Genomic DNA, 15,754 nt, shown 5'->3' on the forward strand with positions numbered 1-15,754 from the left:
TTTGGGAGGAGATTGACACGGTTCCTGCAATAGAAAGATTCTCTAATATTAGCTCTCTGTGTTTTCAGCACATCATTTCTGTTTTCTTGCTATGCACCACATGGTGGGCCACATGGCTTCATTACAGAGCGGCTTTCCTTCTTTCCTCCTGTCTCTTCTCTCTCTGCTTCTCTCTCTCTCTCTATATACGTAGCCATAACAAAGTGATAACATCATGTCATGATACTTAAAAGATTTTTTTCTGCATACATGACATGTAGCTCAAGGGTTATATTAGTGGTGGGTGATGACAAAAAAGATCACATCACAATTCTTGAAAGCATTCGTATCACGACGTATAGGTTTGTTCACCAACTGGCAGAAACACGGTAGTGTAAAATTATCTTTTTAAATACTTAATCATAATAAATGTTTTTATTAATAATGTATTAATAACAGTTGTTATGGTTTCTTATATTTGAGAATATACATTATTTATAAAAAAAAAAAAAAAACATTGAAGAGGGTAAAATGGTAAATGTATAACATTTCACAATTTAAATTTTTTTTTTAACTGCTTCCTGTCCATGATTTCGATGTTATATTATCATATTGAGCATCAATAGTTTATAATAATAAATGTGTCTAGTTGTAATACGTTATCATTTCTGTATCAGCAGAAAATTCACACAGACTTGTATGGGGCACGCTTCACATAAACGGATTAAAGCATGTGTAATTTTTCATATTTTGATGTTTTCTATACGGGGAGGTTTATTTTGCAACTTTGGAAGGTGTTTGTTAAAGGTAAAGCATTTCCCCTCAGTTTTGCAACACGGGAGCGATCAGAGGGTGTGGTACTTTTTTGTGGTTTCTTGTAACATGACAAGCTGCATTTTTTTGTGTGTGTACAAAAGGGAAAAGAGAGAGAGGCTGGTGAGTGAATGTTTATAGGTGCTATAATGTAAATGATAGCATGTACTACGAACTTGTTCTATGGCTTTTCAACGACATTTACTCTATAAACGGATAAGAATTGACATTTCTTTAGTGAAGGAGAGTCCTTTAATAAATAAAATTTAATGTTGGCAAATTGCTGTGCTGTAAGAGGAAAATAATCAACCTATGTTTTTTTTTTTCCCAATAGAAGTGTTTGTTTATTTTTCTTAAGACTTAGCACTTTGCCAACAATAACACGAACGCGTCCTTCCTAAAACGTGTCACATTTCAGTGAGTATCCTGTGTAGAACATGTGGAAAGTTTAAAGCTCAGTTGAAAAAGTCGGGAATTTCACAGTGCCAGCAAAAACCTTTGACGTACTAAAATTTAATGATGTTTTTGTTTATCGTTTACTAAAATAATTATTAAGCAATGGGAATAAAATGGTGCAGTGGTGGCTCAGTGGTTAAAGGCTCTGTGTTGCTGATCAGAAGGTCAGGAGTTCAAGCCCCAGCACTGCCAATCTGCCATTGTTGGGCCCTTGAGTAAGGCCCTTATCTCTCAACTGCTCAGTTGTATAAATGAGATAAATGTAAGTCGCTCTGGATAAGGGTGTCTACCAAAAGCCGTAATGTAATGTAAAAAAGATTAAATCAAATGAGTTGTGCAGAAATATTCTTTAATATCTTCCAGTTGCTTGTTATTGTGAGTGCAGAAATACTGATGATGCTCATGACTTTCTCAGAAAAGTGTATTGCCATGCTATCGGTATCATACCATAATATTTCCCATTACATTATACTCACCATTCCAGTGATCAACAGCAGATCAACGGCTTTATAGGACTCCATTTGCTGGCAGCCTCTGTGATTAGATTAGTGTACTGTGATGTAGGCTGTCTGTCTGTCTCTCTCTCTCTCTCTCTCTCTCTCTCTCTCTCTCTCTCTCTCTCTCTCTCTATTTCTCTTTCTCTCTCCCTCCCCATCTTTCTACAGCCCTTCATCCTTTCTACATTTATTTTTCATAAAGCACACACAGCAGGACTCTGTAGAAACTACTCAAAGGATGTTCAGTGATGTTCAGAGTGGGTTAAATATTCTAACTTGCCTCTTTGTGACTGTGTGTCTGCAGGTTGTGAAAGAAGCCTGACGCTGTATCTGTGATATGCGTCGTCTAACCTGAGGACGAGTGAGAATCTGCACGTTCCATCTTTCTCTTCTCCTCCTCCTCCTCCTTTCTCTGTTTCTCTTTTCTCTACCTCTCTCCTTCCTGCCTGCTCTCTCTCTATTTTTTCTTCGTTGTTGAGGCAGCGTGACTTCAGACTGAACAGAGCTTCCAGATACGACAGTTTTCAAGCTGAGCGAGTGAGTGAAAGAAGGAGGAGGAGGAGGTGGAGGAGGAGGAGAGAAGAGAGTGAACCTGAGGGCAGTCCCGCCTTTCCTTACCTTCGAGCTGTGGTAACAGGGGGAGTGGAGAGAGGAGAAAGGAGGGTGAAGCAGAAGGAGCTGGGAGTCTAGCAGGATCCAGAGCTCGGTGTGTGGACCCAGAGCAGGCTTGATGCTGTGAGACGAGCACAGATCAGCTAAACATCCGGTCCATTCGCTGAAACAACTCAGAAAGAGAGAGCGAGAGCAAGAGGCGGGGAGGAGTGAATATGGGAGTCCTGCTGTGTAGCGTGCTTGTGCTGGCCCTGATCTGTCAAAATCATAGCTACAGTGTCAGAAGCCCTCTGGACACGTACAAACGGTAAGAGACCTATTCTGTCTTAAATAAATAAATAGTCATATATAATATCATTCATATTAATATTTAATAAACAAACTTTTTTTTCCTATGGCCATTTTGGTTCACTTGACAATGTGGAAAAAAAGAACATTTGAATGGAAATAGAAATTATAAAAAAAATTTTTCAAGGCGTACCAATTATAGCTTTTGCTGTTTCTAATTATAACTGCATATTTATCTACTGTATCACAGTGCAGTATAAAAAGCAGTAAATAAGTCACTTTGCCTTATCTGCAGTGCAGTAGAAATGTACATAACTATATATGTAACTTAAATATGATAATAATACAATATTATAATAATATCCATATTTTCCATATTTGTATAAAAATGGCAACCTCTGATTTGAAGCAGACCACTAGATGTTAAAATTTTTGTTTGGTATTTTTATTTAGTTTTGTACAGAATTTCCACCCCTATTTTATACCACAGCGCGGGTCAATGCTCGAATCTGATTGGTCAGTAGGTGTGCATTATTTTCATAGGTCGTTTCAGGTGTAGCATGAACGATAGGTTAATATTAATGCTCTCGTTTTAATATGTTATTGCTTCTATAGTAACAGCTCATACACAAGGGCTTGTATGGCGGACTCTCCACATAATCTAAGACTAATAATAAAGTGATTTAAAACATGTTTAACAAAGTAATTCTTATAATCGTTAATGTTTATGTAACATTTATGGAAGGAGTCTCGGGTGTAAGCGCTCTCAGACTCTGTTATGCTTTCCATTTTCTGGACAGGCTTTTCCATTTTTCATGGCAGGCTGCGCTTTGTGTGTGTGTGTGTGTGTGAGTGTGAGGAAGTGAATGACTGTTTACTGAATCTATAACATAGGTGAGAACAGGAACTAACATGTTACACAACTTTAAATTTACAGTGCCCTCCACTAATATAGGCACCCTTGGTAAATATGAGCATAGAAGATTTTGAAAATTGTCTTTATTGTTTTACCATTTGATCCTTTGTTAGAAAAAAAGAAACCAAAATAGAGCTTTTTGGCAATAAACAGTAGAGGTGGTTTTGGTGAACACAGAGAGGTAGACATATGGGAAAAGTACCTCATGCCCACTGTTAAATATGGTGGTGGCAGGTCTTAAATGTTTTGGGGCTGTTTTTCTGCCAGAGGACCTGGACATCTTGTTAGGATACATGGCATCATGGGCTCTATCAAATATCAACAGATATTAAATGAAAACCTGACTGCCTCTGCCAGAAAGCTTCAAATGGGTCATGGTTGGATCTTCCAGCAGGACGATGATCCAAAACATACATCAAAATCAACACAAGAAGGGTTTACTGACCACAAAATCAAGGTCCTGCCATGGCCATCCCAGTCTCCTGACTTGAAACCCAGAGAAAACCTGTGGGGTGAACTGAAGAGGAGAGTCCACCAGTCTGGACCTCGAAATGTGAAGGATCTGGAGAGATTCTGTATGGAGGAACGGTCTCAGATCCGTTGCCATGTATTCTCCTCACCAGGCATTATAGGAGAAGACTCAGTGCTGTTATTTTGGCAACGGGAGGTTGCACAAAGTATTGAATAAAAGGGTGCCAATAATTGTTGCACACACACACTTTTTTTTTATAAACCTGTGTTTTGTTTGCAATTATTTGAAATCCACGAGAGTATTTTTGTGAATTCTTTTAACAAAAGATCAAATGTTCAACAGTAAAGAATTTTTTTCACAGCCTTCTTTGCTCATATTTACCAAGGGTGCCAATATTAGTGGAGGGCACTGTAACTATAGACCATTACAATGTGCAACATGTTGCTCATGAATAAATTAAGCATTGTAATTTTTGGCAAGTCGCTGTTGTATAAGCCGAATATTTTTGTATAACAGCATGGTCTAGAGTTTGTTATTCCTTACTTAATGATAATTGAATCACTGAACACAGTTTTTAAAATTACAACACTGCTGGTTTGCTGAGTTTGCAAGCAGAGCTTTATATCACGATGCATATTGTTTTTCCAAATAAGTATCCTGATTTTTTTTTTTCCCATATTGGCCATCCATACTTTTACTCAGTAATCTGACTGTATACTCGAATTAGAGTGGTATAATGTCTAACTTCTGATTAAAGTTTAGCTTTGAACTATAGTTTCTGATTGCTGAAGGAGAGATGCCTCTGTGCTGTGTGTTCGAGATGACCTCAGTCTCTTCCATACTGTTCAGATTTGAAGAGACGATGTGGTCTGAGCTGAACGACTGCTCCCAGGCCAGGCAGCCTTTCGTCCTGTCCAACCCTTACAACTTCTCCTTGGGAATCCGTATGCCAGGGGTCATCCCAACAGTGGTAAGAAAGCTCAAAATAGCTAGCTTTAGATCTCTCTTGAGAAGATGGTTAATATGTAGGAACAGAATACGTATAAAAATTCATTACATAGTAATGATAAACGCCAGGGCTTTAAAAACTCTCAGGGTTGATTTTAGAAGTTATAGAGAGAACAGGTTGAAAGGTTAGTTCTATAATAGGGATGTGATGGTATATTTCTATGAGGATATTTTGAGAAATCTGAACTAGTTCATAGATTTTTATTGCACTATTAAACCAGTGAAGTTAATATTTATAATTGGAATACTTTTACATTAATACTAATCACACAAGACATTCTTACGCTACCTCTGCAGTGTTAGGACAATTAAAGGTGCAGTTTGAAATTTGCTACCTATGAGGCAAATTGCTGTTACCAAAAAAAAAAAAAAAACAACCTTTATCTTCTCTCCCCAGCAACTGCTGGATTTTTTTTTAAAGGAAAACAGACTGGGGGCTGGTGGGTGGAGCTAATTTCTGGGCTGTGAAATGCAAACTAGCCAGATCCAGTGCATAGTAATATTGTGAGCCATATAATCATAACATTATGTAATTATGATTCATTTGGAAACATATGTAACATTTCACTACTATTTCAGTAATTCCGACTAGACCTTTAATGTAAGTTCAAACCTGTAAGAATGTAGCATCATATACTGAAAACACAATATATGCTCGTACTGTTTGTACCCTGTTTTCTCCCATTTTAGTTATACAGTCATGCCACTTCTCACCCCTTGCTAGTTCTCCCCATTACAATAACAAAGACTAACATGCTTCCTTCACATCATAAAGGTTAGAGAAGAGTGCTTTCATATATCAGAGTTCACAGGTGAATCCAGTTAGCCAGTGGTGTTCTGATTAATAGGGAAAAGAATAATTTCATCCTTTTTACACATAAAGCAGGGCAACTCTTTCATGGATAGATGGCCATGGATGCCATTGCTGGGGTTTGAGCTCACTCCTGATGGTTGGGGAATCCTTTACCTTTGCAACACTGTTCCACCTCTGTTCTAAAACCCACTAAAAGCATTTTATCATTGCCCTGCTTTGGCATGCACCACACTGGCTTGCTGTTTACGATGGTCCTGAAGCTGCCTGCTCTCAGGAAGTGTGCACTGTAGCCTGGCCTGGATCTCCTGCAGTGTTTGCCCACTCTGTATCGATCTGGCACTAATGTAGTCATTAAAGCTGGACTCATTGCTGTAGGCCATAGCTAATTGGTCCTTGCAGCTGCCTCAGAAGCTGCTGCATTTTTTCCCCCATAGAACAGGGCAACCTTAACATGAGGAAAGGGGAGGTTTTATCAGGTATAACCAAGTCGATGAACGTTGAAGAGCTTCTGTGCTTCTCCAAATTGTGAAAGTCTCAGGAACTGGGGAGGGGCTCATAGGCTGCAGCTATTATTATTCTCCTTACAGCTCTATGACTCATCGGCAAGTGATTCATCGCAGGCTCTCGTTGATAACTCGGTTGGGAGGAGGGAGGATGTGAATGTAATATCACCGAGGAAACAAGAGTTGAGTTTGAGCGGCCGGCTTCGTCCAGATTGAGCTATTGATCAGCTGATGACCTTTGAGAGGGGTGTCTCTCAAGTTGTTTTGCTTGCTGTTGCTTCTCTCTTGTGTGTGAGTGTGAGTTTTAAGATTATAGCTTTGTTTGTTAAGATTGCTTTAGATGGTATCTTGGGTCAGGCCTTAATGAACTTCAGTTGAATCTCTCGTTTTTTTTTTTTTTTAGATTTTACTCCTGATGGAGGCTAAAATAAGTAAAGCTGTTCTCCTGATTGAACGTCACTTAGCAAATTACCCTGCGTTAGTGCATTAGTTCACTATTGCCGCAGCTGAAAGGAAAAAATTGATTCAGTCTTGTTGCCCTAAAGCAGGAAGTCAGAGGGCTAGAGGACAGCCAGAAGCTCTCAGCTGTAGCCAAGCAATTACAGCATTGCACTATAAATGACTTGCTGTCATTTTTGTTAGTAATGTCACTGAATGGCTGTTTGAACTCCATTTTGCAGTGAACTCCATTTTCTCTCTTGTACCCACACACAAACACCTTTGCATTGTGTCACACCTGGTGTGAACCCGATGAAAAAAGTTATTTTGAGAGCTGTCCTGTCACTTGTTATAGATGATCCCTAGCATAAAAGGGATCAGAGAGAGAGCAGAATAAAACTCTTCTGCGTCTGGGCAGGGATCATCCTGTCATCTCTGTTATTGGATTAAGGGCATTGTGTTGGCCTCTCTGAAATCCAGCCTTATTGTGGCATATTATGCAAGGTCAGTGAGGAGAAGTGTGAATAAAACCCGAGCAGAGCCTTGTATTAGAGCAGGGCCATCTGAATCACCTCACCAGCCTGCTTGCTTCTCATTGGCTGTTTGCTGAATTTGAGATGTGTTCAGGAGTGTAGAGACGGCAACTGGCGCAGTTAAAATTATACGTTTCATTCACAAACCCTAAGTAACTGACCGCAAACATTGTAATATTTGGATGTCGCAACTCAATATCACAATATTTTGACAGTAAGGAAAGATTGACTTCAGTGAACATGCATGTGTTGTTTTGTTTTCGAACTATGCATCACACTGTCAGTACCACCGCAGTCCAGACACACCAGCGTGACTCATGCACCAGATTGTCTATGATGCAAGTTCTATTTCGGTTGTGTTTGTGATATGCTTAGTAAATGCTTAAATAGGGCTGCACAGCCAGTCAAATTGTCATTGCCAAATAAGATCAGAATAGTTGAAGTTGGCTAATGTGTATTTACTCTTTCTGAACGATCACATTATATTAACCTTCCTTTCATTTCCTTTTCGTTTCTCTTTTCTTTCCTTTAATCATCCCTTTCTTTTTCCTTTGTCTTCTTCTCCTCTTCTTTCTCCTCTTCTTCTTTCCTTTCCTTTCTCCTTTGTCTTTTCTCCACTTCTTTCTCCTCTTATTTCCTTTCTCCTGTGTCTTTTCTCCACTTCTTTCTCCTCTTCTTCTTTCCTTTCTCCTGTGTCTTGTCTTCTTTTCTTTCCTTTTCTTTCCTTTCTCCGCTTCATTCTCCTCTTCTTTCCATTCCTTTCTTTTTGTCTTTTCTCCACTTCTTTCCTTTTTTCTTTCTGTTTCTCTTTCCTTTTGTCCTCTTCTCCTCTTCTTTCCCTTTGCTTTCCCTTCCTTTCCTTTCCTTTTTGTTTCCTTTCTTCTTCATTGTCTTCTCTTCTTTCTCCTTTCCTTCCCAATTTTCCATATTTACTCTTAATCAGTGCTCGAACAGTCTTGTTTTCAACATGTAAAGAAATAGAGGCTGGCAACGTACAATATCTCGATATTTTGTTTTGATTAAAAAAAGTGTTGTCCAGTTAAAATATTTTGTTATAAATTGCTGTATTTACTCACCATTAAGTGAAATGATCAGCATTTTGGCCATTATCATACAGGCCTCAGTGAAATTTGCTTGTTTGCATGTAGTGATGTAGGTTTCTTGTTGTTTTTCAGTCTGATACTTATTATTGTATGGCTGTTCCTGTGCCCACATCAAGGGAGGCCTTTATAGGTGAGTAACAACTGCACAATAATTGATAAAGAAATCCAGTGAACCCGTGAAAGATAATTTAAAAAAGAGCATTTATTAGCTTTTAGTTTTAGTTTATTAGTTTTTTTTTTTTATCCTTAATGTTATAACTCACATTTAGAAACAAATATCGCATCAAATTCATCCATGGCATTTAACCTCCTCAATCTCAGTCCAGTCTCTTTTCTGCATATTGGGTTTGTATATGAGATTCTGGTTGCTATTGGTAATGCCTGTCTCAAGATGTCACCTCATATGTTCTCCAATGAAGAACTTTGCACAGTCCAACAAGGCCAAAGAGATCTCATAACACTGAGATGACCGATAGCCCTACAAGTGGCTGCTGTTTCGCTCTGCTCTATACGCCTAAGCGTACAGTCTGTGTTTGCCCAGGCACAGCAGAATGAGATTACCCCCTATTCAGCCGCATTCCTCCTGCACCACCACCAGCAGGACCATAAAGAGAGCGAGTCTCTAGTCTTGTTAAATCTTATTGGACAGGCTGTCACAGAGAAGCGAAGGGAATCAGATCACGCACTTCACAGCTGTAGCCAGAGCCTTGACAAACCTTGTTTTTCACTTCAGTGCTGGTTACAGCTTCAATTCTGCACCCCAATCCCAGTGCTCTCTTTTAGTTAAAAAATACTTGCCAAGATGGCTTTTTCTTTGTGTAACTACTCATAATTTTGCATCTTTATGTGTTAGGCAGTGGTTGTGCCACAGCACTATCATCAATTCCCTGTGTTTTATACATGATATTTACTATATGAAATGACATTTTTATATGTGCTATTTTATTACTTCATTATTACAAATTCAGGATAGGAGAAAATGTAACTATTGTTTGCTTCTCATACCACATGCTATACTTACAATGCGATCTATAATGCTGTTTTGGATTAAAAATAAATCATTAACGAGATTGAAGTCCAGAATATTAGATTTCATTTGATGTAATTGACATCTGGATTGCTTGATATATATAATCGTCTCAGTCATTTCATACACATGCACACGATCGTAAGTAACATTGACACGTTTGGTAGTAAATCCTTTGCAATCAATGACTACCTGTAATCAAGTCTGTAATCAGTAATTATTACCAGATGCTGGGCATCACAGTCATGCTCTGCCAAGGCTCTACTGCAGCCATTACCAATTGCTGCTTGTTTTTTTCTTTGACTGACTTGGCCAATACAAACATTTCAGATTTGGCCCTTAAAATTATGATAGCTCCGTAGTATGACACATTGTGCTATGACAAGTTTTGAGGCGTCTGGCTGGATCTTATACTTCTGTAGACATCATTTTGCTGCTGCTGCTGACAGTCAATAAACATCAATAAAGACAAGTGAGCCAGGTCTACTGGCAGCCATACATGTCCATGCCATCATATTTCCCAGATGAAGCGATGTGCATTGGACCCTGATCAGTGTATTTTATTCTCCACATATTCCTCTTCCTGTCACTTCAGAACAAGTTGCTTTTCAGCGCATCCATCAAGGCTGAGGTCATGCCTGTTTATTTCTTTTTGGTAGGCTTTGATTTATCAAAACGAAGTGATCCTAAAAGTATGCAGTTTTTCCGCACAATTTTTTTTCAGTTATTCACTACTGTTGTCCTTTGTGGTCTAGCAAGCTAAACTATGACCAAATTTATGTTGACAACGGACCATCACTCCCATTTGTGGTTCTTCCCCAAACGATTGCCACAAAGTTAGAAACACATAATTGTCTAGAATGTATTTGGATACTGTAGCATTAAGGTTTTCCTTCAGCAGAACTAAGTGTCCAAAACCTGTTCCAGCATGACAAAGCATGATCCATGAAGACATGGTTTGGTAAGGCTGAGTGTCCTGCACAGAGCCCTGACCTCAGAACCCCACTCGGCACCTTTGGGATGCCGACTATGTGCCAGGCCTCCTCACCCGACATCAGTGCCTGACCTCATTAATGCTCTGTGGCTGAATGGACAAATCCCCACAGCCACGCTCCAACATCTAGTGGGAAGCCTTCCCAGAGGAGTGAAGTTTATTATAAGGCCAAAGGGAGACTACATTTGGAATGGGTGTAACCCCGCCCCAAAAAAAAACAAACAAACACAAAAACAACAACAAAAAAAACAGATATGGGTGTATTTACTCTTGCTACCACTACTGTTCGATTCCTTCTTATCAGATCGAACAGTTGTTTGTGACACATCAAGGATCTGATTTAACAAAAGAAGAGGAAGAAAAATAAAAAATCCTGCAAAATTGATAACACCTCCCAAAATGTCCAAACTGATTCAATAAGAGAGTCTCTTGAGGATGTCTGCCACATGAACTACCTACCATGCATTGTCTGTTTTGCACATTTGATGTAATGAATCTACAACAAAACCTGAACTATACAAAAGATACCCCACAGAACCGATGTACCTAAGCAACTGAACTGATGTAACCTATATATATATATATATATATATATATATATATATATATATATATATATATATATATATATAAAACTTAAAACTGACCTGATTTCTGACCTACCAGCCAAGCACTACCCCCTGCTGGACCTTTCACCGTTGATAACCTCGCAGTCCATCCTAAGAATCTTGATGTGATATTTAGGTGGCCCGATCCTGCAGATTTCTTCTCCATAACATCAGAGGAATGTGACCTTTTCCGACTACAGAATCTACTCACCTTCTTATACATTCTCTAGTTATTTAGTTATTTCTAGACTTGACTACTGCTGCTCTCTTCTTCATGGTTTTCCATCATGTGCTGCATCTCCTCTACAGATCATTCAGAACTCTGTTGCCCATCTTCTCTATAACATTCCAATAACTCCAAAAAAAAAACCCACTCCTTTTGCCTTTGCATCCTCGTCCTGAGCTACACACCTTCCAGCTCAGGGTCTTCAACTTCAAGCCGTCTGGCATGTTATTCTCTGAAGTCTAAATATGCTTGTAACGCAAGATCTCACTGTTTCCTCAGTGTTTCCTCAAGCTTACCCCTTCACTTTGAGTACGTGTCTCTTCCTTCCTCAAAAGCCTGACCTGGAATTCACACCAGACCTGCCTCACATCAAGCATGTTTTTACTTTATTGTACCATTTTTGTTACTCCTATATCCGTCAGGCACTTGTAGAAACTAGCATTTGTCTCTTGTCCGTCAGGTTATGAATCCTTGCAGATTTGCTAGATGGTTCATCTGTCAGCACTTTTGTAGTCACTCTGCATAACAGCGTCTGTGAAATGAAAATGTAAATTTGGGGCATTTTTACCTCATGGTGCAAAACATAGGGCAGAGTATATCTAAATCGATTACTTTTGTACCTGCATTGTAATTTAATAAGCTGGAAAGTCACCACGATTACAGCAGCTTTCTGGTAAAATTGCTATGAGCGAAAGGAATTTTTTATATTGTTATCATAGAGAAATTAAAAATAAAAAAAGATTGAATTGGGTTTTATTTCAGTCAGTATAAGGTGGTCAACCAATGGGTCAATCAGATAAAGGACCCCTGTTTAAGAAGAAGCTTTATTTGTCACATATACATTACAGCACAGTGAAATTCTTTTTTTGTATATCCCAGTTTGTTAGGAAGTTGGGGTCAGAGCACAGGGTCAACCAAGGGCCTTGCTCGAGGAATCAACAGTGGCAGCTTGGTGGTGCTGGGGCTTGAACCCCTGACTTTCTGATCAGTAAACCAGAGCCTTAATTGTTGAACCACCATTGCCCAAGTTCCTGTTCATTCAGTGAACAAGAGATTGCTCCCTAAGTTCTGTTCATATCTATTCTTGATTTTGATGCTCACAGAAAAGATCTAGAATTAATGCTAGACCTTTTGTCCGATATCGTGTGCATGAGCTACTGATCCAGTTGCACAGTTGGCTAAGAAACCCTTGAGCAGCAATTAATTATATTTGCTTTCAGTATCTGCTGTGATCCCCTTGTGCAGCAATAACTGCAGGTAAACGTTTCCGGTAACTGTTGATCAGTCCTGCACATCAGCTTGGAGGAATTTTATCTCATTCCTCAGTACAGAACAGCTTCAACTCTGGGATGTTGGTGGGTTTCCTCAATTGAACAGCTTGCTTCAGGTCCTTCCACAACATTTCTATTGGATTAAGGTCAGGACTTTGACTTGGCCATTCCAAAACATGAACTTTATTCTTCTGTAACCATTCTTCAGTAGAATGACTTGCGTGTTTAGGGTCGTTGTCTTGCTGCATGACCCACTTTCTCTTGAGATTCAGTTCATGGACAGATGTCCTGACATTTTCCTTCAGAATTGGCTGGTATCATTCAGAATTCATTGTTCCTTAAATGATTGCAAGCTGTCCTGGCCCAGATGCAGCAAAACAGGACCAATCCATGATACTACCACCACCATGTTTCATAGTTGGGATGAGATTCTTATGCTGGAATGCAGTGTTTTCCTTTCTCCAAACTTAACGCTTCTCATTTAAACCAAGAAGTTCTGTTTTGGTCTCATCCATCCGCAAAACATTTTTTCAATAGCCTTCTGGCTTGTCCATGGGGTCTTTAGCAATCTGCAGACGGGCAGCCATGTTCTTTTTGGAGAGCAGTCACTGACTGTGGATTGGTTGAGTCCAAACTCTTTAGAGATGGTTTTGTATCATTTTCTAGCCTGATAAGCATCAGAAACTCTTTTTCTGAGGTCCTCAGAAATCTCATTTGTTCATGACATGATGCATTTCCACAAACAAGTGTTGTGAAGATCAGACTTTGATAGATCCCTGTTCTTTAAATAAAACCGGGTGCTCACTCACACCTGATTGTCATCCCATTGATTTAAAACACTCTAATTTCACCTTCAAATTAAACTGCTAATCCTAGAGGTTTACATACTTTTGCCACTCAAAGATATGTAATATTGGATCATTTCCCTCAATAAATAAATGACCAAGTATAATATTTTTGTCTCATTTGTTTAATTGGGATCTCTTTGTCTACTTTCAGGACGTTTATGAAAATCTGCTGATGTTTTAGGTCATATTTAAGCAGATATATAGAAAATTCTAAAGGGCTCACAAACTTTCAAGCACCACTGTACACAGCTCAGCTGCTATGAATGTAAAGACCAATGAATAAGCCTGACCGTGTGCTAATTAACATCATAGTGATTGTGTCACACACGTAATACAAATAAGTGACAGCTATAATAAATCTACCTTTACTTGTGTATATTAAAACATTTCTGCTTAAAAGACTAGCTGCTTTTCTGCTCAATAGATGAGGTAACTAATTTATTTTCTTTACGAGTTCATCCATCATGCACTGGTCCTAGAGGATTTGTCATTTCTGAACGTGTTTAAATGCACACATTTAAGTAACCCGTCATATGAAATAACATCGACCGTGTACAACCTCTCAGGTATGTGACATGTACAGTTGCACGTGCTCTTGTGTTCGTGACTAACCTTTTTCATTTCAAAACATTGTTACGTGAAGCAGACCTCATCTATCACTATCAGTTGTTTGACAACACACACGCACACACGCGCACTCTCACACACGTACGCACAGCAGCAGCATTCAGTAATGGTTTCTATTCCTCCCAGAAGTGCTTCATCAGCCTTGCCTGCGTTTTCTCTCTGTTATGTCAGCTATCCCCAGCGCTTATAATGGAATCAAACACTGTTATGGGCTGACTAAAGAAGACAAAGCCGTTATATACGGACAAATCACGGCGAAATGCAATATAATGCAGTATTTGGGCCACACATTTTGCTTAGCTCTGAATAAACTTTCAATAACTCAGAGACATATACATATGTTTCTGCTTTGAAAGCAAAACCTTGCCTTGCTATCTTCACGGGGAAATGAACACCAGTGAACCGGGAGGGAGAGCACTAAATAGGTTTTTGGGGGCATATTGTGATTAACTTAAGCAAATTACTTTTACAAGAGATTTATTTTGCATCTCTCGGTGAGTGCGTTTTACTTATGCTCTGTGAAGCTTGAATAATTTAGGCCCTGTGTACTTGTCTTGGATGTGAAATGTGAAAAAAATACAAACTTTTGGTATACCAAGCATGAATATATTATGTAGTGATGTATAACCTGTGTGTGTGTGTGTGTGTGATATATATATATATATCACACACACACACTCTTAGGGAAAAAATGGTTTCTTGAGGGCTACAGGATTCTTTGGTTCCAGAAGCTGTATGTAGCTGTTAGATAAATATTTTAATTTAAGATCTCTCTCTCTCTCTCTCTCTCTCTATATATATATATATATATATATATATATATATATATATATATATATATATATATATATATATACACACAGTGCTTTGAAAGAGTATTTGATTTCCTGATTTGTGAATGTCTCATACTAAATAATTTTAGATCTTCAAACGAAGTACAATATAAAAAAAGGCAACCTGAGATAACACACAATCGTTTTTTTTTTAATCGAAGCAATCCAACACCTATCCCCAATGTGAAAAATGAATTGCCCCTTAAACTTAAAATCTGGTTGTGCCACCTTTAGCAGCAATAACTGAAACCAAATGCTTCTGATAACTGGAAATCAGTCTTTCACTTACTTCTAGGACTAGGATTTACTCCTCTGCTTTGGATCATTGTCTTGCTGCATAATCCAGTTGCGCTTGAGTTTTAGTTTACGGACTGAAGACCGACATTCTCCTTTAGGATTTTCTGGTAGAGAGCAGAATACATGTTTCCCTCAGTTACTGCAAGTTGCCCAGGCCCTGAAGCAGCAAAGCATCCACGCACCATCACACTTCCTCCAGCATGCTTGACCGCAGGTATGATGTTCTTTTTGTGGAGTTCTGTGTTTGGTTTACGCCAGATGTAATGAGAAACATGTCTTCCAAACAGTTCCACTTTTGACTCAACAATCCACAGAACATTCTTCTTCACAGAACAAAGGTTTGAGGATCATCAAAGTGCGTTTTGGCAAAATTCAGTCAAGCCTTAATGTTCTTCTGGGTTAGAAGTTATTTTCACCTCACCACTCTTCCATGGATGCCATTTTTGCCCAGTGTCTTTCTGATAGCGGAGTCATGAACAGTGACCTTTATTGATGCAAGAGAGGTCTGTAGGCCCTTTGATGTTGTCCTTGGCTCTTTTGTGACTTCCTGGATGAGTAGTTGATGTGCTCTTGGAGGAATTTTGGAAGGTT

The 15,754-nt window shown here is 38.9% G+C and overlaps 1 protein-coding gene across 3 annotated transcripts in view; it reads left to right on the forward strand.

Annotated features, from left to right (window-relative positions):
* Nucleotides 1–15,754, forward strand: part of pam (peptidylglycine alpha-amidating monooxygenase) — an 81,178-nt gene that overhangs the window by 9,233 nt on the left and 56,191 nt on the right. For all 3 annotated transcript variants that reach the window (XM_017489705.3, XM_017489707.3, XM_017489706.3), the window contains exons 2-4: nucleotides 2,050–2,664; nucleotides 4,883–5,003; nucleotides 8,505–8,562. In XM_017489705.3, the coding sequence (XP_017345194.1) occupies nucleotides 2,573–2,664; nucleotides 4,883–5,003; nucleotides 8,505–8,562 (271 nt within the window). In that variant the 5' untranslated portion in view covers nucleotides 2,050–2,572. The remainder of the gene's footprint in view (nucleotides 1–2,049; nucleotides 2,665–4,882; nucleotides 5,004–8,504; nucleotides 8,563–15,754) is intronic.

This window comes from Ictalurus punctatus, chromosome 16 (genome assembly GCF_001660625.3).
Source record: "Ictalurus punctatus breed USDA103 chromosome 16, Coco_2.0, whole genome shotgun sequence".
Classification (NCBI taxonomy): Eukaryota; Metazoa; Chordata; class Actinopteri; order Siluriformes; family Ictaluridae; genus Ictalurus; species Ictalurus punctatus.